The sequence below is a fragment of the Megalops cyprinoides genome, chromosome 4 (assembly GCF_013368585.1).
Source record: "Megalops cyprinoides isolate fMegCyp1 chromosome 4, fMegCyp1.pri, whole genome shotgun sequence".
Taxonomy (NCBI): Eukaryota; Metazoa; Chordata; class Actinopteri; order Elopiformes; family Megalopidae; genus Megalops; species Megalops cyprinoides.
In genome coordinates, this window is record NC_050586.1 from 39,696,148 (window position 1) to 39,721,648 (window position 25,501).

The window sequence follows — 25,501 nt, forward strand, 5'->3', positions numbered from 1 at the left end:
CAATCATGCGTGGAAGCGCTCTGCTTTGACTACTTCCAACGGACAGCCGGGGTTCAATTTTCAAGCGCTTATTGACTTTTCCGGGGGCCTGCGTAATGAATTTCAAGTCCCGAATGCATGTATATGTTATGTATGTAAATGTACCCTTTAATTAGAATTGATGACAAGAACTGCTTTTTGAGTGCTGAGTCATCTGTCAGTCCAATTAAAAATGATTGTTATTCTTTTTGCTGAGGGCTGTGTAAGCCGTCCGCTTGTTCTGACTTGTGCCTTGAGTTCCCAGGTAGCTTCATGCGAGCGGGACTCTAAATTCTAGCCCACGGATTCACTCGTTGAATATTCAGTTTGTGTTTACACTCAGACCACCTGCAGTCATAAGTGTGGCGAGATGTTTATTTCCTTGTTATGTGCATACCTCATTCCTGTTTTAAAGCTAGGCCAGCACTTCCAGTTTAGTTTCCTCTTCCTTTTTTGAGAGCTATACATTGAAAGTATAGCTGGGCTGCTACCTAGCAACACTTTTTAAAAACTTTTAACATCTGGAAAAGTGTTGAATGGGCTCATTGTCCCTTTCAAACACAGACGCAGTCATTAGCTAGCCAGCTAATGTTGCTCGATGTATTAGCGATGGAATTCATTCTCGTTCGGCTTTACAGTGGTGTTTTTGCTGCCTCTCATTTAGCCGTTGCACTTAAACTAGCTGGCCGTATTGAAGCAGGAAAACTTTCCGTCAACAGGTACTCACGAGAACAAAACAACCGCCCCATTTTAAACCATTAGGTATAGTCCATTAGCTCTGGGCTAAAAACCTGCTCTGAAAATGTGTTCTGCGGTGCGCAATAACCCACGCAAATCTGTTCAGAAATGCAATATGTCGAACAGAAAAGCGCTTCAGTCAGTGCATGATGTACAGCAACCTGCCGACGCTGTTCCTGCGGCGATTTATCCACAAGGCATGGGGGTATCTGCACTTGGCCATGTGGGGTCGCTCTGATGATTGCGTGAAGCTCAGCGCGCATGAATGGCTGAAGGTTTTTTCTGGGTGTCACCTGCAGGGTACCCACCCCATCCAAACAGGTGCATCCATATACTTTTTTCAGGTTTAACGCAAATCCTTTCATTCGATTTCAAAGCTTTTCATGTTTTTTTTTTTTTTTTGCTTCGCTCATGCTTAGCTCCATATGTGGGACAGCATGGCCCAGTTTGCCGTTTCTGAGTTGGCATATCTGCTGCTTCCACTCCCTCCCCGTGTGACCGTAAGCGTGACGGACAGGCCGGATAAACCGGCAGATCGTGATCGGCGGGTGCGGCGCTCACCCGCGGGGATGACATCACACGATGCCACGTGAAAAGAACATCCCAGCTGCGCTATTCGCATTGTTGGGTGAACGGAGGGCAACGGCGAAGCAGCAAATTCAGGTCATTCCAAAACAATAATAAATCCACGCGTACATATCTCCATCATATACATTTCAAAGCTGGCTGGGTCGTTTCAAAACCCCCGTTGTCTCTGTGGCCTTTTGCCACTGGCACGCAACGTCTTTTATTAAGGACAAGAAATTCTCTGACCTCATTCCTACCAGTAGAGCCTCTAAAACTAAAATGAGTGCAACCTTTTGCCTCTTCTTTATGTATGAAACTAATGTAAGTTTAATGCTTATGTAAAGTTGATGCTTATGCATAAACTGTGCATTCCTCTGTGTGTGTGTCACTTAATGTTGCCCGCAGCTCTGTATCCGCAGAGGAAATTCCTTAAACCGCGAATACGGCTCTTTCCTGCTCTGGGACTGAATAGGACAAAATGCGTGTAACTACAGCTCACTTATTATCCAATTTCATGAATTAAAATGAGGTGAGACGTTCCTCCCTGTTCGTTCTGATAGTCGTCTGCGAAACGGGCGCTGCAAATCCAGCTGGGAGGGTGAGCCCCCCCCCCCCCCCCCCCCCCTTTGCCGTCTTTGTGTCTGTAAATGAACCGCATTCATTCCTGAGGAGGCCGAGGGTGTTCAGACGAATTATGTAAAGAGATGGCACCGTTTGCCTTCCCCCCACAACCGATCGTGGCACAAGTGGCACCCAGGGCCATTTTTATTTGAATTGACAAATTGTCACAGTTAAAGCGAGACCAAATGAGGTTAGGGCCCCCTGTAGAAGAACTCATTTCCGGACCCAGACAACGGGGTGGTCCTCTGTCCCTTGCAGGTGTGGTCTGCTTCAACACTTTCATGAGTGCTTACATAAGCAGCGTGATCCTGAATCGCTGCCTTCGGGAAGGCGGACACTTTAAGCTGTGCGTTTTTATTATAATTGCTCGCATATTTAACTCTGACGCCAGCGTTGCGCTGTGTTGTTTTGGTTGTGCTGTTGTGATTCTGAAAAGATGGGAAGTGATGTTTTTTGAGCGAACTGGGTCTTCGGGGGAATGGTTTTTGCTAACTGCTGTACTGTCCTCATTTTAGTGTCCCGGGAGGACTCCAGTCAGTCCTTAGCCTCCTGTCTGGCCCTCCTAAACTCTCCCATGGAACCCTCTTCGGACAAGATCCTGGGCAAAGAGGCCCGAGGATTGGAGTCCTCCAACAGGTATGTGCTATCCCAGAATCCAGCTTTGAGTTTGAGTTGCAGTCTCTACATTATGGTCACTACTGGCACTGTGTATTGATAGAAGCATGGCAGTGCCACCAAAGTAGGTTTATTTAGAGGCTATAAGTTACTTTTACTATGGAACAATAGTTCAGCAATAGTAATGATCTGTTTTACATGAGTGGAACAAAATGGTTATAACTATTATTAGTAAACAATGAGAATGACTTGCAACAGGAGGACATATGATGTTATCCACTTCAGTCTGCACTTTCATGTTAAAGCACATGTACGTAGGTGAATATGATATGAACTACAGTACATACAGAAATTATGATACATTATGCAGTTTACTTTCCTTCTGAAAAAGATGGTTACTAAAAGCTGCATGGTGGTTTGATCCCAGCCAGACCTAGCTTGCTTAGTAAAGCAGTGGATTCTGAATGACTCAATTAGTGAGTCCTCCATGTGCAACATGGTACTTATGCACAGCTCTTAAGTAAGCCACTTTCAGAAACTCTTTTCCTCTCTGAGAAACCACAGTGTGCTACTAGATATGTTAGCTGCATTTAGTACAGTAATGTGACGCACTGGAGAAGATCATCGTTGTTATCTTTTGTGTCAGTTGTTATACTTGCGTTATTTAGCATCTTTTGTTTAACCAGGAAGCAGTCTCATTGAGATTTAGGATCGCTTCGCTAAGAGAGTCTTGGCTAGAGAGTTATAGCAAAACCGTGATTAATTCCAGCTGTATTTGTTTTCAACCCATTTTTTTGTACAAATTCATTTGCGTTGAAGTTACACATGGTGGAGATAAATTGCAGCTTGTTTCTTCCAAAGTTTAACTTCGGTGATCTATTTTGGGCTTTGCTGTTCATTTAAGAGCACAGCCAGCTGGCTAAAATATGGCCGAAATAAATGTCACATCCCTATGCAGTGGGCCAAGACATGACATCCAGCAAGGTAGCTTGATGGCTAGCCATTAATAACGCTACATTATTACAAAGAGGGGATTAAGAATGATTTAAAGAACCTAAAGAACAATTCTTTTTTGTATTAGACATTCATGAATCTGTTTTGAGGAGGTTGGATATTTTGACGTTTATATGTTAGATTAGATTTTTGTTTCTTAAATGTTTCTCTATTTAAGGTAAGTTTCAGTGCAAAGAGAAAGGATAAATTTCACACACTGGTATAATTAATGGAGGATGGTAGTGGGATACACGTTTATTTATTTAAAAAAGCATACAAATTTACTTCCTCTAATAAAATTGTAATAATGCTTTGTAAATAAATATTTTTTTATGTTCAGCTGCATGAAAAGCAACATCAAAGTAAGATTTCTCAAGGTTCCAAATTTGCAGTTCCCAGAGAAGCTGCTGGTAAATAGAATGAACTATAAAAGGTCATAATTCTTAACTAAGGAATAGAACATGGGCATCACCACACATCAGCATCAAAACAATTTTACTGCTCTATCAGCTCTCAAAAGTGCAAAGTATTTATCAGATAAATTGTGTGTCGACGTGGAGGCCATGAATCACCATGTTGGAGGGGGGGGAGGCGAAAAGTCATTTTTATCCGAGGAATTTCTCTCTCTGGCTACAAGTTTATTTACAGTTTGTATCACTGATTTATTTTTGGGACACATTTTTAGGTGCAGCCGCGACCGTTTTTCTGAATCCTAATTTTATGTCTCTCATTTCAGGATCCAGGCAATAAGTGTTTACTCATAAAAAAAGAAAAAGAAAAATACATGTTAAAGTTTGCTAACCTAGAATTCAGGCTCTGAATTATTGGTTTGGATTTTCTGCGTTGAGCTTGCAGTGGTGGGGGTGGAAGGCGTATGCCGTGTGTGTGATGAGCTTTCTCTGAAAAGAAGCTTCTTTTCCTTCTGCATGCTCTGTTCATTTTTTACTCTTGTGTGTGGGGACAGTGCGGCCCGGTGATTGACAAGGATTTATTCATCTTTATTACTGTTCCAGCTAATGTCCTTTAGGTGGCCATAATTCATTTTGCAGTGCGTAATTATTTAGGAGTTTGCATTTTTCGGAAAATGGAAAGCATTACAAAAAACTGGTGGCTTTGAGCACAAGTAATAATTTTCTGTATATAAGTTGTAAAATAATGAAACCCATAAAGAATGAGGTAATTGGGTTTTTCAGAATTGTGAAGTTTATCATGTTTAAAGCTTCCGGAGTGGAGAGGAGGGGAGGAAAAAAAACAGGAGAAAGGAAATAAACAACGATATTAAGCTTTTTTTGTAGAAAAGGATCTTGTCTGTCCTCAGAATGGCTGTGCTGGTGGGCCCCCCTGCTTGCTTGTCTGGTGATGCAGTGTGTGCACATAACCAGACCAGAGGACACAGGATATCGGCTCTAACCCACAGCCCCCGACCAAGTGTGAAGATTTATTATCCTCCAAAAAGAAATCTGGCCTGTTTATGCTGAAAATTCATCATCTGGTGAGGAGGCTGTCCTCGGCGGCTCCTGTCGGCTAATTCTTTGGGATCAGAGCCACTGGCAGGCACACAGTGCAGTGGAGACAGCTCTCAGACAGCAGGGGACACAGTGGCAACCTTCTTACCGTGGGGACACAGAGACACTGTCGCTGACAATGGGGAGACATGAACTGTCTCTAATCACACGGAGGCATAGACAGTCCTCTGAGCGTAGGCCGACCGAAGCAGTTTTCTGAACGTGGGGAGACGGACATGAGAGACAGATTGACGATTGCTCCCGATTGGCCGTGTGGACAATGGGGCCGTATGGAGCAATGAAGCAATGAAAACAGGTCTTTATGACAGATCATGTGTCATCAGTCATGTGGTAGACTATTCCATCCGCTGTCTCCTTAGAAACGGGCAGATTCTCAGCCTCTCTCTGGAGCCGCAGATCTCTCCGGCCCTACATCATGTGAAAACCATAAATAAGAAAGGATAAAATTGTGCTCCGCACGCTTTCTCTGACAGTTTCCCATTATGAACTGTAAGTAACGGTGGTCAATTACCGAAATCCATAATTGATCATTTGTTACTACCATTGAGATGTATTTTATGTGTTCTAGATGAGGCCTGGTAAACGATCAATCCGTTCCCTCGGCTCAGCATTGAATTTTCTGACTTGTTAAAAGAGCTCGCCTGTATTTCATTGACTACACTGTAGGCCTAATTGGCGAACGGAGACGCTAACGCTGTCGTCCGATTGTACAGTAGCAATATAAGGCTGTTCCCGCTGTCCATGTTCGAGTGTACCTGGAACACACTGGGGCTCGTTCCGGCATTGTCAGAGGACAGCTGTCCCTCACTCTGACCCCACGCGCTGGCTGTTAATTAGGACTGTCAGCTTTGGTTCATTTCAGTCAGTCCATTTGTTTATCTGAGCCCTGCAGAGCTGATTCGTAAATTCGTTCATCCGGCTTCTTTAATGTCTTCTGATTTCTTCCAGTGCTGCCTTCCCAACTCAATGGCTCATTTAGCAAGACAGATCAGGTGGTATTAAAAAGACCACGTGAAGCAAATGACTGTAAAGTGAAGAATGCCGATTTCTAACCAACTCGTCAAAAATGGTGTGATGCTTAAGAACATGTCAATCAGCATTACCCAGCAAGTTGACAGTTGACACTAGGCAGTCAAGTAATTGCTGACGAGATACAGTTCCAACAAACAGCTAATTAGCTCATATTTAGTGTATGATCACAATACTTTCCTAAGTGATTCTAGTGATTATTGTAGCATAGCATTTGGAGTTAATATTATTCTGTGTCTCACTGTACAATTAAATGGGCATTTCGAAACACTACAACTAAACCTTTGAATATAAACAAAAGTCTGTTTTTGCTCACTCATCGCACCATGGGTTGAACATTACACAACGACTACATTTGCAAATCAGAAAATAGTGGGAGGTACTTTTTTCAGGAAAGATTGATTGCTCTTTTGCCACCACAGGGATTCACTTGGAGGGCTGTACGCATGGCCAGTTTCCTTTGAATTCACACCGCAAGTGAAGGGAAGTGATCTTGAAAGGTAAACAGAGAGAGCAGTAGTGGAGGCCATGCTACGTAGATCACAGTATAACAAAGGCCCACATCCTGTCACCCTGTGAGACTCAGTGGTACTGAGATTAAATATGTCACGCCGCTTGTCTTTATTTGATCCGAAGATTGCAATCAATCTGGTAAATGTGTGTTTGTGGGTCACAGGGTAGGTGAGCCTGGAGAGCAGATTCTTACAGCACCGGGAGCCAAGGCACACACAGCTCAGCAAAATAATTTGTTCAAACAGAACAATTCATTAACGAATGGAGCAGCTATACTGGTAATACAGCGTGGCGGAGCAGTGCTGGAGAATTTCACATTCGCTGGCATACTGCTTGAAGTGGCATGTGTTGAAGCTACGCTGAAAACTAAGGAAAAATGGCAGCTGAAGGATATGAGATGCAACCGCTCCACTGGATAATTTTGCATACGCTTCTGATGGGCGCCTTCTCTTCATTACTGCTGCCAAACCCAAAATGCTGTGAATGCTAGTCAACTTGGCAGCAATGTATTTGCTCATAATTCACATTTGAGTGAAGTTTTAGTGTAGGTTGACAGAGAAACAAGTTTATTTAAAATGTGTTTAAATCAGCTCTTTTGAAGAAGTCGGGGGCTTGACATTGGACATTTGGCTGGATCAGTGCTTGAATGAATGATGTTTACATGACTGTGTTAAAGTGCTGCTCATCATTAGACTACGCTGTGTCTATTGTTTGCTCACTTACTAAAATTTGCAGCCCCAGCCAGAGAATACCCTGAATAGCTGCTAAAGTCAGTAACTCTACATATGCCAGTGCAGCTCGTGGAGCATCGTTCATCATGGTGTGGCTTGGGAGTAATAAAAACGGCTGCCTAGTTTATTTATGGGAGGCACGTGTGTATAAAAGCATCCCCATTATTCCTCCCGCAGCATCACAATGAATACGTTTACTTACTGCTCGGCTTGCTTTGGCTGTTTCATATCGGAAAATGGTCCTGCACAGGCTGCTTCCAGTTTGGGATGAGGTAATGTAGACATGACTGAAGGCCTAGTCACAAAGAGGTGTAGTTAAATCCAGGCTAGTGTAGACACAACCCAAGGAAATGAATCTTTGGCTGGCTAGGAGAAAGGATCCCGGTCTGCACATATACAGTACAGCCTTCATCAGTCCAGGTTGATTCGTTTCCTGTAGTGGCTAGGTGATTTTCCACATTTCCACCAAAATTGAATATTATCATTAAAACTAAAAAAACCACCTTTGAGCAGTATCAACAAAGCTCTAGCAGCAAGAAATCACAGTAACGGTATTGGTGAGATGTGATCAGTCTGTTCTTGGTATCCTTATGGAACACCTCGCAGTTACAAATGGTAAGATATCAGTTATTCACTTAATTTGTTTTTGAGAGGGGAAAAAAAACACAGAAAGACCTTAAAAATGGCAAGGGTGAATGTTGTGAATATCCCCTCAGCCTCCTAATGGCAAACTAAGATACATTTTAGAAGCAAATCAGCTTTATCTGTTGTGGTAGATAACAGACTTGAGCTGAGAGAGGACGCCTAGATGCAAACAGTTGCATATTACTGTAAAATATTTTATCAGTGTACTGCTGCTGCACAGGAAAGCAGGCCCTATGCACCTTTGAGTTTCCTTGCATGTGTCAAGAGTGAAGTAGATGTTGAAGTACAGTGTTGACAGCATCCAGCAGAGCGGGAACTTGCAAAAAAAAAGGACAAGAGAGAAGAAAATGGGCTCCAAATGTCTATGGCAGCATAGCTACAGGATGTGTAAAATGCACTCACTGTGAGGAGGAGGGTTGTTTAACCACAGGCTAGGCTAAAGAGATTGGTTTTTAATCTGGAGGTAAATACAATATTGTGAGCCTCTGATATCCAAACATGATGAGGCAGTTCTTTCCATAAATTTGGACCCGGTAGCAAAATGCTCTGTCGCCTATTTTAGCTTTTGAAATTTTGTGGACAGGCAGGAAGCCAAGTGCCTGAGATTGTAATGGTCTAGCAGGATTATATTGGGATAATTAGTTTACTCAGGTATGACAGTGCTTGCCCAGTCAGTGCTTTGTAGGTAAGGAGCTGCTTGGTATTTAATGGGAAGCCATTGGAAAGAGACAAGGATAGGTGGCATGCAGTTGCATTTTTTTTTGTTGTCTTAAAGCACTTGCAGAAGCAAGGACTAATTGGACTGGACTAATTAATATGGACAGAAAAATAAGGCGTCATAATAGTCCAGGCATGAGGAGACAAATGTTAGAAGCATGTTAGTTTTGCAGTGTTTTGAAGATAAGAAAGGCTATTTTGGTTACATTTTTTCATGAAATTACAGAGAGAGATCAGGGTTATATAACGGACCAATTTGCTTGTGATGTAAAAGGAAAGCTAGCCAAATATGAGTATTTGTAGCATCCCTTATCAAGGGTCTATGCACCAAACCATGGTTTCTGTCTTATTAGAGTTCAATAACAGCACTTTTGTTGTCATCCAGTGTTCTTGTGTCATTAAAGCATGCTGTCGGTTTCTTCACTTGAAACTGAAACAGCGTTCCTGAAAAATCTCACTAAGGAGGAACATGCAGAGGAAAAAACAGAGACCCACGAAGAAATGTGGGGCTACATAATGTATTTCACTGTAGCAAGTTCAGAGGAAGCATCTTTGATCTCCACTAACTGATATTTGTCTAATAGGGATAATCAGAACCACAGCGGTCGATTGCCTGCTAAACCATTAAGACTTGTTCGATTTGGAATAATTTGGTGATCAAAGCCGTCAGATGTATCTCTCGTGTCTAAAAGGATAAAGTACAGAAACATGGTCTTGGTCAGATGACACAATATATTGTTTACAGCTTTAACAAGAGCAGTGCCTGGTCTATAACCTGAGTGAAAGCCTGATTAGAAGTTTTCACATGAATTACAATTAGTAATTGCTATGCCTTTTCTCTAGGGTGTTTGCAAGAAAGGAAATACCAGAAATGTGCTTGTCGTATTTAGTCTCTGGGGGCTATATCACAGAATCACCCTGTAAAAATTCTGTCCTATTTCTATAGATAGAACAAAGTTGACCAGTTGGAATCAGCTGATATCGCATACATTTTACTGAAAAGTAGTGTGTCTTTCACATCCGAAATGATCATTCCAACTTTTATGATTCAGTGTAAAGTATCCATCTAAAGGTAAACAGTGGTGGCAATACCTTTGTGAAAGCTTTAGCTGTATCTTGAAACAGGGATTTAATGAGGCAATGTACAGATCCAATGAGTTGTAACATTTTCTTTTACATTTACAGATTTGCTCCAAACAATTAAACCATTCTTGATTAGAATGACACGGAGATCAAACAAATGTCATTTCTAGTGACAGAAAGAAAGGCAGATGTAGTGGCAATCTGTGTCATTTTTTCTTCATTTTCTCCCTAATTTGGAATGGCCAATTCCCCGAAATCTGGAATGTCCAATTTGTCATCATAGATGTTCGGTCCCGTTGCACAACCTCCACTGTCAATCCGGGAGAGCATGGACAAGCACGTGCCCTCCTCCGAGACACGTAATGTCAGCCGCTGCTTCTTTTCGCACTGCGGTCCACAAGCTAAGCTAGCACAGAGATGAGTCAGAGGAAGAGGAAGGAGGCTTTGGCACGTGGACCACAGGCGCCCGATTGGCCAGCAGGGGTCACTGATGCTAATGGGACCGTACCCACCCCTATCCCCAGTGGAACGAAACCAATGTGTTCCATCTGTGAGCTCCTGGTCACTGTCGGTTAGTGACATGGTCGGATTCGAACCGGGGCTGATGAGCGCTTTTACTGACTGAGCCACTTGGGAGCCCTAAGTTGTGTCATTTCTAAGTTAGCTAAGTAGCTAATCAGTGCTCAGCATTCATACATTAACGGGGGTTTTCAGGAGCCACTTGTAAAACCCTCAGAAAAAATATATCACAGTATAGTAATATCTGTAATTGATCTAATTATGTGATAAAAAATACAGATTTTTGCATGAAAAAGCCACCATTCTGTTGATGTTCATGTCATCTTTCTAGTCTATAATTTGGTGGTCAGATCTTCTGGATCAGCAAATGCTATTTAGCTATGATTCTAGTTTTATTTTTGGACAGTTTTAATGATTTTAAAAAGACAAACATTTTTTGGCTTACATAAGATAGTTAGCTAATGTGACAGTAGCCAATTAATGTTACAGTACCATGAAAAACACTATGTTCATCCTTTATAGGGAACAGTAGCTAGACAGTCTGAATCATTTTACATTTACATTTTACATTTATTCATTTGGCAGACTTACAAAGCGACTTACATAGGTTACAGTTCTTTACAATGTTATCCATTTATACAGCTGGATATTTACTGAGGCAACTGTGGGTTAAGTACCTTGCCCAAGGGTACAGCAGCAGTGTCCCAGCGGGGATTGAACCAGCAACCTTTCGGTTACGAGTCCTGATCCTTAACTACCATGCTACACTGCTGCCCATCATGTCAGATTCTTATTAATCTGGTGTTGGTGACAGTTCCATTGGTGTGTTGTAGTAGCCAACTAGTTAGCAAGCAACATATATTTCTTCCATGTATTTATCAGAGACACTGAACAGAACCCTTCCCTAACACAATATTTTTTTAGTTCCTGCATTGAAAATCAATAATTAATTCCAATCTCTTCTCAGATCTGAAGCTTGGTGCTTTTTCCCTTAGTCATCTCTGTTTACATTTGCTACCTAGCCAAGGGTGGCTCGCTAATGTAATAGCCTCACACACTGGCCAATGTTGCCTTGTGCTAAATATGTTCATTTACAGATAGCTCTAGACTTGGCTGATAAGCAGCACATTGATTCGAGACTAAATATGATTTCCTAAGTTAAGTAAAGATATGATGGTTGGGGTGGGACTTTTTTCTGGTATTGTGGGTGGACATATGACCTCCAGTGCTGGTATCCTGGGGGAATTGAGATAGGGATTTCTTTTTTTAATACAGTCCCTGACTGAACTTTGCAAACATAACAGGCACAAAAATATCGATCTGAAAAGTAATTTATGCATATGTTGATGTGCATTGTTTTCATGAAATAAGTTGGATCATGGTATTTCATATATTTTATCAATATACAATGCATTATATGTATTAGAAAAGCTCTATGGAGAAATTTACTACATGGTGATCATGCATCACATGACTCATTTTTATCCACATTTAACTGACAGTCATTGTGCTACTGTGTCGTCTGTAGTTTAATATTGTGTATTTTTTAGGTGAGCTCATGTGACATGATCTGAGAATAGACCCTAAGCAACCAGAACATTTAAAGTCATCGGAGATAAAGCCTCTTGTTTTTCGTTTAAACTGAAAGCCAGTTTTAATGGTCTAATACATTTTGGCAAATATTTCAAGTCGCAAGCATCCTTCTAAGCATTATTACAGTATGTGACCACTCTTGCTTGCAGCTTTTAACCTTAATCAATATTTTGGAGATATAAGCCTGTTCTCAAGAATAATTTTCCATTTTTATGCAGATGATCCCTGATTTAAGTGGTAAGTATTTGGCAGTCTATTGAAGCCGACATGATTTCCTGAAACTGGAATTAATATTTGAAGTTTGTAAGTGAACTAAGGTTGAATGAAGTTGATTCTGAGGCTGACTAATAGGAATGTGTCGGAATTAGCCTTTTCAAGAGGGGCCATTTTGAAATAAAATAACTAAGAAAAAAGTTCCAATTTCTTTTAGCCTGTTCCTGTAGTCTCATGCAGTGCAGCGTCAATATGTTCCTTAAAAAGATATCTCAGCCAGGTCTCTTAGCTCCTTGCTTTTGTTGTGAAAGATTACAGCATGTCTGTCTGTGTGTCTGTTAACTGTCCTTAAATGCAGGGATGAGAAAAATTCCAAAAACATTCTCTTGTTATGGGTTATGTGCAAATCATTACTAAATAAGTCATAGCTGCTGGAAAGAAGCCTATGATGGCTTACACTGGAGCAGTTAAATAACCCTCTTTTTCTGCAGCAGATTCCTCTGTCTCTTGTTTTTGTACTGCTCTCTCAAATGTCAACGAAGGTCTCATTCTCATTCTATGACTTGTCAGTCAGTTGTCATTCAATCAGGCAGCCATGCAGAAGGTGAGAATCCAAGCTTTATGGTGATATTATAATGTAAGAACAGGTTGAAAGCTATCAAATAGAGCTGCTAGAGCTTATAGGGGCCAAGCAATACACCAGACTTGACCAGGTGAATGAGATATGAGAGAATGTTGAATGAGATTTACTTTGCATATTGCAAACCAACACTGAAAATTGATTGTCTTAAGACAGGCATATTGTTTGACCTAAAATTCTTCTCCACAGCTCTGATAGTATGAATAAAATACGTATTGTCATCCAAATATTTTGTGATTCAGCCCATGAATTGAAACATTTCAAAATTCGAAAATCCAATATGGGTGAAGTTATGTATTGTCACAGAAGTCTTTGTAAGAAGATATATAAGTGCACCGAGATTCATGACTGCTATGAACACCATGCTTGTTAGCGGAAGTTAAAAATATAATTTTTGGTCTGTTATCACACCGAAGTCTGGCTGGCTGGCTGCCTGGTGATGGCACCAAACCTGTGTGCCGATTTTATATAAAAGCAAGCCCATGTGACGCGTACGAACTGGCCAAAAGTGCAAAGACAGAAAAAAGCATTCCCCCAGGGGGTGACCGCCAACCAGAATGATTGGCACGACAACATCAGGAGGAACTCGTAGGCTCTTGAGGAGCTGCTAGAGGGTGCTCTCAAGTGATGTGATGAGGGTACCCTGGCTGATATATCCCACCAAACCCTGGCAGAACAGATCCAGTCGAATTCCTCCTCAGTCAAATCCCAGTCATGGTCAGCGAATGACTGAGTCCAGGCCTAAACTCGAGAGTTTTGGGCACAGCCTCCAATCGGAACGAACACCATAATTGACTGAGCCACTCGGGTGCCTGCAGATTGGAAATTCTGAGGTACAAATTATGTTCTTATCAGTAGGCTTTATTACTGCAGTGGCTGTTATTGCTCACTCTTGTTATTCATATTAGATTTCCAGAAAGAGAAAAGGTTTGGGTTCAGGTCAAGAGTTCAGGCTCCTTTTATCATTTAGTTCTGCTGTAAATGTCATAATTTAAATATAATATGCTTCTCGGTTGATACTATAAAGGAACATAGAGTGGTTTAAACCAGGAAGGAGCCAAGGCTCATAATCAACCAAACATGCTTTGAAAATATTAAATACAGTAGATTGGGAGACATAATAATACATTGTTTCGTTCCATTGCATAGTGAAGATTGGAAGGTACCATCGCAGTGTGAATGTATCAACATGACTTTCTTGTGCATTTTGAGATTCTGCATCAGGCAGAACCTTCAAGTGATGGGCTTAATTAACAGAGTCCTTAGTGTTGAGTGAGAAACACTTCATGAAAGATGTTTATCAAGCCATGTTGCCAGTGAATATCAGTGATGGAAATCGCAGATAGGAAGTAATGAATTCTGTCTTTTATTCCAACAATAATTAGGCATAATCCCACACTGGGCACAGGATCCACTAGTATCTATATGCACACTTCATTAATCATCCTCGACATCTGAAACATCTATGTGGTGTGGGTATTTTATGTACCTTGTGCAGGTTATTATCTCAGAAAGAGGTCTGAGGATTTTGCAGTTGGATTTGGATCATAAAAGAAAAAGGCAGTGCCATGTCTTCAAAGCTATATATCATGATGCGATGTGAGTGGAATACAAGTATTTGACATTTTGTTCCTAATTATTATACCCATTATGAGCTGATTATGATGTACAAGGGAATGCTCTAATCTTTGTAGTATTCAGGAGAGTCTCAGCCCGCTGTATGATAAAGCCCGCGCTGTGCTGAAGACTTAATGAAGCTCAGGTCACAGAAGAATCTGTCTTTATGATGAAGTCTCCCTGTTTAAAATGCTCCTCATTAGATTCTGAAGTTGATAGGCTCTAACAGAGAGAGAAAGAGGAACACGTTGGCTTAATTGAATTAATGAAATAAATAAGGAGTGGAGCGTAAGCGGGAGGGGGCTTTATTTTGTGTTTGCTTGTTGTCATTGAAATGGAGATTATCTCACTGTTGCTATCCCTGGGTGGTGCGTTGGTGCCTACCAAAACAAATGCTCACTGCTTAGCTGACAAAAGGTGTGTCTCCATGCAGCTTGGCAGTACTGCGCAAAGGTGACACCTGGGAGACGCTGCGTGTGTCTCAGTCTGGAGCTCCAGATTGGACAGATTCATGTCAGTCTGCGTCAAAGGAACCTTTCAGTGTTTCACCTGACTCCTGTGCTAGTGACACCACTGCGCGCCAGTGACAGTGACATCCCTCCTGTGTTTTCAGGGAGGCCCCCCTGAGGGAGCCGCGGCCCACCTCCCTGCTGCCGGCGGACTGGTGCCTCCCGCGGGACGAGGAGCTGGTGGGGCTGGAGGCCCTGCCCTTCAGGCTGATGCTGCAGGACTGCACGGCGGTGAAGACCCTGCTGCTCCGCCTGCGGAGGACGCTGCAGGAGGTACGGCCGCCTACCGCGGGGGGCTCCTGAGCGCGCCACCGCCCTGCCGTCCCCAGCATGAGGTGGGGCGTCAGAGCTGCGCTGACCGTCGCTGATGGAGGCGCGTCAGTCACCTGCTGCGGTCACAGAGCAAGGACGTTTCCGTCGCTCGGGGCTGCTCCGCAGACAGAACGGAGCGGGCTGGTGGGGTGGGGGAGGGGGCGAAATCAAAAGGGTTGAGGCGTGAGATGCTTAAGTCGTTTTGCTCATTTTATGTGCTTACTTCATTGTTCATACATTTTATGGGCACCGCAGATCCGTGGTCTCTGTCTGAGCCTTGAATTATTCACGAAAAGCTATAGAAAGTTTTTTGCAGTGCAGTGAGCAGTTAAATATGTTCACTGTTCACTTGAGGATTTGGGCCACGGCATCTGGATTCCAGGCAGCGAAATGGAATTAAAAGGGTACACGGCTGTCGGTTCTTTTGAAGAAGAATCCATAGCTTTTCAAGTGAAAAGATAATGGTCGTGCAGCTTCTCAAGTGGCAAGGAAAACAAAATGAAATTACGTTGGGATTATAATAAATATAATCAGCTACTTGTGTAATGGCTTATTAAATGATAATTCAAATGCCTATTTGCGCCCACCAGGGTTGTTTGTGTTGTGCGTGTGTCTAATTTTCAATTTCCAAATCCGTTATAAAATGGCCATTACAAGTCCAGAACATTTCTTGCGTAACTACACCAGTCCATTATGCAGAAAATGTAGCTGTGGCTTCAAAGTGTAGCAGGCAGCCCTTCCGTAACGGTGTTGAGGCTGGAGATAGAAGCTAATGCAAAAAGGCTCCAGCGTGGTAAGTATTTGCAGAAGCCCTAGTTAGTCTTATTTAGCACTAGTTGTCATGGCACCAGGTGATGGAGGGGCACCTATTCGGACGTGGCTCGCTTCAGTCCGTTCGCACTGCTGTTCCCGTGACTTTCAAACGAACTCTTGTGCTTTTGTTTAAGTCGCTCTGGATAAGAGCTTCTGCTAAGTGACGAAATGTATTGTAATGCAGTGCAATGCAACGGATGTGAGAGACTTCACTCTGCTTCCTTATTTGCAAGGCCACTATTTCCTGTTCCCGTGCGTTCACAGAGGGCAGACGGGGATGTGAGTGCGTGTATCTGCGTTTGCGCGCGCGTATGTGTGTGCGCGCGTGTGTGTGTGTGCATATGTGTGTGTGTGTGTGTGTGAAACCAGCTTTGCTACAGCCTTCCTTGTTATTTTTCATGTCCGTTGTTAGAGCCAGCTCCTGGAGGTTGAGCCCTTGTTTCTCTGAAGCGCTCTGTTTTTGCACATGGGCGCAGTATTTCCAGGGAGGGCATGCTCTTCGGAGTGGCTCGTCCGTTGGCAAGGCCTGCTCCCTGCAGCTCCTTCCTACCTGTACAGCACCCGAGCGCTGAGAGCCTGATCCCGCTGCCGGTTTCACACTGACAAAACCTCTGCAGGCTCAAGGCAACATCCCTCTCAGAGTTGCAGCTGTGCTTAGATCTCTGCAGTTAGCGCATCTTTTTCCATACCTGTTACGCAATCCCCTGAAACTCATTCAAAATGCTCGGGCATTTTCACACTGTTCTCCCTCTCTCTCTCAGCCTTCATTTCTTCTCTGTCAAGCTTGCAAACTGTCAATCATCATGCCCTAGGTGCTCCACGCATGCCAACACCCACTGTCTTTGTTGGCTAAGTGCCAATATCACCTCTCTCTCTCTGTCGGCTTAAAAGTGACCCAAAGCTTTATATGTTGTCTTCGTAATTCTTCTTAGTGTGTCACAGTTTAAAGCAGTGCCAGGTGTCATTGCTACCTCAAAACAATCTCGAAAATGTAATGGAATCATTATATTCAAGGCACAAAATATGTAAACGTGTAGTATATGCATTTGCGTAACAGAGTTGTGTATTGCATTAATTATACAGTATAATTTGATGTATAAATAGTACCTTTAGTCCCTGTAGAACTTCAAGGCAATTTACAAGCAGCAGTCAAAAGCCAGGCCAGAAGGGTGGGTCTTGAGCCAGGATTTAAAACTGCCTACAGTCTGAATCTCTGATTGATCTTGGCACACACTGCTACAAGAACAAAGTGTGGTGACTGAAAGTCAAGGGCCCACGGCCTTGCCATCGACAGAACCAACGAGTTTTGGGGATGGCTAACAGGCTATCATGTCCACTTCCAGCTTATGTAAGACTCTGTTGGCTGAAAAATGCCGCGTTGCCTCAGTGGCACTCGGCTTTTGTAGTCATATCAGGGCTGCGTCATTTCTTCACTTGTTCACTGGAGTTTAGTTTTAATATTGACAGTACATTTAATCCCAGCCACTATTTCCAAATGTTTGCACTAAAACTAAGTTCCCCGAACACTGCTTTAAATTAGTCCCAGAACAGCTCTCTAATCCATGCAGTAAAGTCACAGCACTGGGTCTGCAGGGTAGTTTTGTCTTACAAATCCTGCCTCATATGGAGAGAAAGGGCTGACTAATGACCTTAACGACACTAAAGTCAGAAACAATTTGCAGTGCCACTAGATACAGTCTCTATAAAGCAGAAAATAGTGGAGTTATTAAATGCCTTCTCTGAAATGGCGAGCCACAGCTGCTGTTAACAATTTATGTCCATTTATATGTGTGAGCTGTATGGATCGCATCATTAATAGCGATATATTTTCTTACATAGTGGATGTCTTATCAAGAAAAATAACTGGTTAATTTTAATTACGTCAGAAGAAAAGCTGGCAAACGGTATGATTTTGAACAGATCTCCTGCCCTCATGAATATTAAGCTATGTAAGTTTTTTTTTCCCCCATAAAACCAAATCTGAAATCCAGAGAAATTGAGGGGTCATGTCTTTAGCTATAATTAAATTAGACGTTGCCTGCAGTTTCTTCAGCCACCCTCTCGAGCATACCTGGAAACTGCAAGCACTGGATTGGACACCGCCATATTAAAACAAGTTAAAGTGATCTTACAGAAGCAGGGGAGGTGCAGCCCAGCCAGTATTCTCAGTACCAGTGTGCTTTCTTAGGTTCCAGTGCTCACAAGCACATCTACCCTCCCTTTGATGCGCATATAAATCACATCAGCAGAGTTATAAACTCTCTGCAGCCCAGCTTTCCCGTCCCGCTCATGCTAGGCCTGGCTTTGCTTCGGAGCCCGGTGTTAAACAAGGCGAAATTTAAGTCGATGAAATGTATTGGTCGAAATTAAGCACATTTTTCTCCCCAAAGGCCTTGTCACAAAGAGCTCAATGCGAAAAGTGCATTAGGAATGAATAAATAGGCAACCGGATTAATCGACCAATGGTAAATGTTCAGATGAAACAATAACGAATGCAAAAACGAGAAATTACACGTTTTACAATGCTAAATAGCCGTACCCTGACATGCAGTGATCCGGTATTGGGACATCACATTTTCCTGCAAATTTGCTTGAATCATAAAATGTGTACTTGAAGCCTGCACGGTAAATGTTCAGCTGCCGATGGATGAAAACCTGCATGAGTTATAACCGGTATGAGTCACTGCGCATCAGTTAAATGGCGTTTAGCAAAGTGCTGCAGACGGAAAACGGTGTTTGATTTTGTTTTCAAAACGCCTTTCATGCACAGTGCTAAGGATATCCCCACTGAGCAAGCCAGAGGTGGCACGCAGGCGCTCATTATTAGCGACGCGAGCGTTAGCCACACAGCGGATATATTTGGAGAGTGCAGACAAATGAACTTTAATTGGATGTAAATATAGCTTCTATCCATTCACGGATGACGTGGAAGCAGCACACCTGTATGGCTGAGATTGCTGTGCACCGGAGCGGAGGGAGCTAAGGGGAGTTTGAATGCACGTCAAGGTTACAGCACCGCTGATGGAGTTTAAATGCAGATCAAAGGGAGCAACAGTGTCACACGAGCCTCGCGCCACTTTGATGCCGCTAACCGCTAAGGGGCAGAAGGTGCGCGAGTCGCGCACCTCAGAGTTCTCATTCAGCCGCGCGGCGCGGCGCCCGTCGCCCTCCTTCCCTTTGTCCCCGGCCTTGTGATTCGGCTGTTAACAATGAGCCCGGACAGCGCTGCAGCGTTCTCTTCTGAACTCCGCGCTTTCTCAAGAGCGCGAGACACCGGGAGACCTCTCCCAAATCAAACCCTAAATAACAATTAGAGGCCACCGGAGAAGGTCTGCGGAAGAGCACACAACAGAAGAACATGAATATTAAAGAGGAGATGGTTTGCCCTCTTAGCTGACTCCACATTCTCATTAACTTGCAAATTCGCCGTCTTCCATCACTGTATGAAAGCCACTCACTAACAAGAATTAGAATGACTTGTTCATTTACTTTGCATTTTATTTGCTTGACCCCCTGATCCTCGGCTCCGACTTACACTTCTCTCTCTTCCGTTTAGTATTTCATGCTCCAGTCTTCAGGATAAAACCGAGTTATTAAATTCCGTACACTCGGTCTAATTTAGAATACAAAAAAAAAAGGAAGAATATTGCCAACCAAAATGACTTTGTGTGTCCCCTGAGGCTTCAAATGCCTTTGAATGACAAGCCGCGGATTGTAAATACCTTGCAACATTTGAAGCAATTCATTGGCTCGGTTTCCTTATGAATATAGAAAAAAAAAAAAGCATTCTGGAGGACTGAAAGCCTTGTGTGGGAGATGAGTTTTCTACCACCCACCCCCCATAGAGTGTCTCATCTTCTTGTTCTGCTCATGATTTTAATGAAAACCATTAGCTGATGGGAAAAGACATTTCTGGTGGGGAGTTTAGGACCAATGTGACCATTCGTGCAACAAATGCAGGTAGCCACAGCTGACCCATTTGAGAGACTCTCAGGCGTTGCACTGTGTCTATAATGGAGAGAATAAACACCTGAACATGGCCCTGGAGGAAGTCTTATGCACAAACATGCATATTCAGAGCCTGTTATGGGCTGAACGGTAAGCTACCTAAACATACAAAAAAAAAGGTTTCACAAATTCATGGCCAGAATTAATTTCACTGAAGATAAAAAGCAGGTGGCTTAAAGCTTAAGGCAAGGGGTCTAAAGAGAAGATAACAAAACTGCTTTGTGGTGTGGAAGGAATTGACCCCTGAGGTAGCCATTGCAGATGGAACATTATACATGCTACCAGAATTAAATTATTTATCTTCAGCACAACTCCACGCTGTAGCGGGTTATTTTGCCCTGTTGTTCCCCTGTTCAAAAGCTGCAACAGCTGCAGCTGTGTCTTTCATTTCTCTCCCAATTTGTTTCCAGTCATGTCTGAATGCTGAAATTAATTTTGACAGCCTTGGCAAATGCATACATATCTGGACCTTATGTGGGATGCACTCATGCACTCATCTAACAGTCTAAGACTCACACTGAATTTGAGGACAGAATACACATTCTGTAATGCATGGGAGCGCTAATGATCTTAATTAATGTCGAAATGCAAACACGTAATAAATGGTATTATTTAAAACCCAAGTACAAGCCAATGTACGTCTTTTTTTCCTGCACAGCTTTGCGGGGACAGAACGTTTTTTTTTTTTTTTATCTGTACTGTCTGACTTTGCTGTCAAGAGTTAGACTTTCTCTGTGACCCGGAGCGCAAGGACACTTGGCTGTCTGAAGGGGATTTGCCTGTGGGACCAGAGCAGGCTCGGGCGCATCTCCTCCGACCCCCCTGAGAGCGTTTGGTTTGAGCTGAAACGGATTGCCACGTTTCAGGCTAGATTGCGATATTAGAGGGTAGATTATGATATTAGGGGTTTGATGGTTTGCGTGTTCAGAAAGTCCATTAACCACGTTTCGTCCTTTTCCCCCCAGAGCACCGATACGAGCCCTGCCAGCAGCCTCCACTCTTTACCCATCAGCCCCTGCAGCGACAAGTCTCTTCCCTTTAAGGTAACCATGGTCTTTAATTAAATTCAGAAAAAAAAGATTGGCACATTTTTAAAAAATGATTTAACTGGGGGTTGTCTAATGTTTTTGTCTTGATAAACACTTCTTTGCCCTTCAGCTATGGTGAGATGTGTTCGATCAGCTCAATCTGTCTTTTCTGTTGGTTGTGACAGGTTTCCCAGGAGGCCTTTGCAGGAACATATTTTGGTTTACCATGCAGTTGAACATTTCCAATCAGCTGCTAATGCAGGTGCATCAATTAATTTTTAAACGCTCACATAAACAGTCCTCTTTTTTTTGCGTGTCCTTCCCTATAGCCACAACGGTGCAGAAACGTGACAAAATTGACAAGGTTTTTTTAATGGGGGTGCCTGCATGCTTCTCACTCACACCAGTAACCTTTTATCATGCTGAGCTTATCTTATCTCATTACGAGTATTAAATCCCTGGGAGATATCTGCAGATGCCAGGAGATGGTTTTAAAAAAAAAAAAAAAAAAAAGAAAAGAAACGTTTTTCTAAAGGGGTTTCTGTGCGAAGGGTATGACAGATTTCTGCTGTGGGTAGTTTTTTTTTTTTTTTCCTACACGGAGCTGAACGCGAGCTCGAAAATGGCACGCAGCACACTGGAAATGAGGTCTGCGCCTGTCCTCCTTACTGACCTACATGAGCGCAACAGAAGTAGCGGCGAACATGTGATGTTCCACCCCGCCGCTACCCTTGCATGGAGAGGAGCTGAGAATAGGACCTCATGCATCTGACATTGTGTCGGATGACAGGTTGGGGGGAGGTGGAGGGGGGGGGGGGGGGTTGGGTGTTGGGACTCGGCCTGCCGCTCCAGAAAATCAGTTTTAAAAATAATCCAGAACCCACCTGAGAGGAAACCGTGTCACTTCTTGTCCTACTTTGAGTGAAAAACTTCCTTTGGCGAACATTTGTTATCCCTGCCTTTTATAATTAGCGCCTGTGGAGAGAGCCTCGCCCGCCGCGCTGTGCCGCGCTATGCCCAGGATGCAGCCGGGGAGCGGGGAGCTGCCGGCCCTCGCCGCTCCTCAGGAAGAGCCGATCGGAGAGGAGCACTGGGCTCCTTCACCCCGCCGCTCCCCTCAGCCTCCTCTCCCCCGCTCTCCTATTTATAACGTCTCCTCAAACAGGTGCTTTTTAGGCCAGCGGTACCAGGAGCTGACACCATCAAAAAAATCCCCCAAAAAAAAAAAGAAAAAAAGAAATTATCAATGCTATTTGTTGGCCAATGGCAGCTCTTGCTCTGCACCTCCCGGGGGAGTGTGTCCTTCGAGTGCCCCCCCCGTGTCTTGGGTGTGTCCACGTGAGGCGTGGCCTCATCCTAATCGCTGACTTCGCCTCCTGTTGCTGCCTGGCCCCCTCCCCGCAGTCCCCCGGCGCTGAACCAGTTAAGCTGTAACTCGACACTCATCCAAAGAACCGCGTTTAAGAGGCACTTAGTCATATGCAGCTAAGAAATCCCCTGTCTCTCTCGCCGGTTTTCTTTAACAAAAAAGAAATCTGTAGGATGCCGAGTGTGTGCCATAACAAGTACACGCAAAGGAGCATAAATAGATAACCGCCGCAAAGCCTGAAGGTACCGAATGTAAAACTGCTGATATGTATAGGTTGAGTCATTAGCTCCCACGGACAGGCTTGTCGCCGACTACCCAAATCTGCATCGAATGAGATCACCCGAAATCCGGTTATATTGCAGGTCTGTTTGCACAGGATACAAAATACAGTTAAAGTACAGTTATTTTAATTATGGATCCCGGACTGTTTTAAAGGTGTGGGCACAGTCCTAACTATATCTCAGTGTTTCAGCATGATCTTTAAGTTGCTTCATTAAGCTATAATAATGCACTGCATTATTATAGCATAAAATATTTGCGTAAGAGTACACCCCATTTCTGGAAAAAAAAAAACAAAAAATGGAATAATCATTTAATAATCGTTTAATAATAATCACTGTGAAAGAAAACAGTCAGTCTAAGCAGGCACTTGAAAACAACAGTGAACGTTTTGCCTTAAGAAGTTGTTGAGGGAGCACTGTGCCCCTCAAGAGAAAAAATACTCTCTGAGAGAGCAGCGCTGGAAGTAAAATAACTCTTTTTTAAAAGATTTACACAGGACAAATAGTTCTCAGCACAGGGCACGAGCCGTGGTGTTCTTCAAGGTTGTTGACTTGCAGTGTTCTGTCCTGTCCAAATTCGAAAACACTTCTCAAAACGCGCACGCCCTGCCTCTTCAGCGTCTGACATCTGGAGGAAAATCTGCTGCTATTTGAACTGCTCTTTATTTTTGTGGGCTCTTTGAGCTTTGCTAAAATGACGCATTTTTCTTTTTGCACATTATTTGGAAAGTAATAGATAGTATGGGTTATCATGGCCTTATATTCGCTGTGCAGAGAGTCAGTGACCTGTTGAGAGGTGATGTGACATCACGCACTAGGCTATGTGTCACTTTGTGAAGATGGGCCTTTTCTCCCAGGTCTGTTTCCCTGATGATGTGTCTGGATTTGTGGGCTTTTTTTTTTTTTTCGCTGTAGTATATCGCTAGACCCATGTCCAACCTTCCTGCTTTGTTTTGGTGAGGGGCAGGCCAGACGAACCGTCCAGGTGGAGCTCGGTGGTTTTCTTTGAGGGTGCTGTTCATTGTTTATTGTTCATTGTGTGTGCTGAGTGATGTGTAGTCACTGTGTGGCACGTGACCGTGGCTGGCCCAGTGTTTGCTTGTGTGGTCTTTAATAGCCCGGCAGTGGTGTGCTGGAGATAAACCGCCTTTTAGTGTGCATCCATAATTACCTCAGTATTCCCTTTTGGCATGGATTTTAAACATGTTACATTTTCCTGTGCATTCTATGGCCTTTTTAGGAAATGACCTTTTGATAAGACGAACGTGAGCTTTAATATAGAAACCGGGATATTGAATACTGACAAACAGACACGGTTGGTGGCCGCTAAACAGGAGATTATTGGTAGTTATTTGCCAGTATCACTTCAATTATGCAAAGCCCAGGGCACCACAGAGCAACAAGCTGTGAGATTTGCAGCGTTTTAATGGAGAGGTATCAAAAGAGGAACACAAGGTCAGCAAACCGCTGGCACAGGGGATTTGGTGTTGTGTGACAAAGCCCCTCTTAACAGAGCCTCTGTTGCCAGAGATTCTTATGTAATGTCAACAACGAAAAACAATGGCAAAAAAACGAGAGGGGAGGCTAATCCTATCCATGTTTGGGACATCAGGCTCAAAGTGCTGCCCCTTTCCCGTCTGTATCACCGTTTATCTGTCCGGTCTCTCTGGCCATTCACCCGCCCCTCTGAGTATCTCTTTCTGGCCCCCCCCCCCCCCCGGTGTTTTGGCCCATCCACGGTTGTCCAAAATTGCACGTGTGTCAGAACCCCGAGGGGTTCTGACACACGTGGGGCGAACGTGGTGCCGAGAGGAGCCCGATCGGTTCCCCTCGGCCGCGCCTCTGCCCCCACCCCCCCCCCCCCCCCCCCCCCCCCCGCGCGGGCAGCCTCAGCGCTTCCCCTCCTTAAAGCCGCAGTGGCACCAATCCACCCGCAGGTCCTCTAATGGGTGCTGACAAGACAAGGTCACCTGGAAGCGTGGCGTGCGCTGGCTCGGCGGCCCGTTGCGGCGCTGGGGAGGGGAGTGCGGCATCCCAGCGCCCTGCCTCCCGCCGTAGCCGTGGGAACCGCAACGGTCCGTGCACTGAAACAGGCGGCGCCTCCCCTGCCGCTTCCTGCCTTTTTGGATGTTTGTCAGCCCTGAGAAATTAACCTTTATATCTGTGTGCTTCGTACATGAAACTAAAAACTTGACCTGAGTCCATTGTCCGCTACCCGCTGAATATTTTTGTGTGTATTAACTGAAATATTTATTTCAAGCCGCAGTTATATGCATATTAAAGGGTGAATTAAGTGGTGAGGTGTGCTGCTGATATTGTATTCAGGGAGCAGCCCTTGCCATTCAGGCTTGCTCTGAGCTCTCTTAACTGTTTGGCATTTGATGTTTTCTTTCTCCTGGGCAGGATCCTGTGAGAGATGAGAGCCAGTCCCTCCTACTGCAGCTAAAGGACAAGGACGAGCTGATCCTGAGACTGCAGAGTGAGCTGGTGAGCGGGGCTTCTGCATTCATACGTGAGGGAGCGGACTGCACCCAGACCTGTGCCGGAGAGGGCCGCGCGTGCGGCGTGCCCTCGTCTGTGAGGGACTAGGGCGGGGGGGGGAGGGGGTGGACATCTGCGCCAAAAATTAGAGCGCCCTCACGCCTGCCTCGGACGTTGTGTTTTGGAGTTCAGGAGATTCCTACTTTAGCTGTAATGGCATTTGGGGAAGGACTCGGCCCCGTTGCTAAGACAGTAGTGCTTTCTCTGAGGGGGGACCTGCTGAATACGCTCATGAGCCGTCTTCATTACCGACGGGAGCGGA

At 44.0% G+C, this 25,501-nt stretch overlaps 1 protein-coding gene across 2 annotated transcripts in view; it reads left to right on the forward strand.

Annotated features, from left to right (window-relative positions):
- ccser1 (coiled-coil serine-rich protein 1) overlaps positions 1–25,501 on the forward strand; it is an 87,075-nt gene that overhangs the window by 21,082 nt on the left and 40,492 nt on the right. For both annotated transcript variants that reach the window (XM_036527955.1, XM_036527957.1), the window contains exons 5-8: positions 2,460–2,580; positions 14,992–15,160; positions 20,986–21,063; positions 25,102–25,185. In XM_036527955.1, coding sequence (XP_036383848.1) covers positions 2,460–2,580; positions 14,992–15,160; positions 20,986–21,063; positions 25,102–25,185 — 452 coding nt within the window. The remainder of the gene's footprint in view (positions 1–2,459; positions 2,581–14,991; positions 15,161–20,985; positions 21,064–25,101; positions 25,186–25,501) is intronic.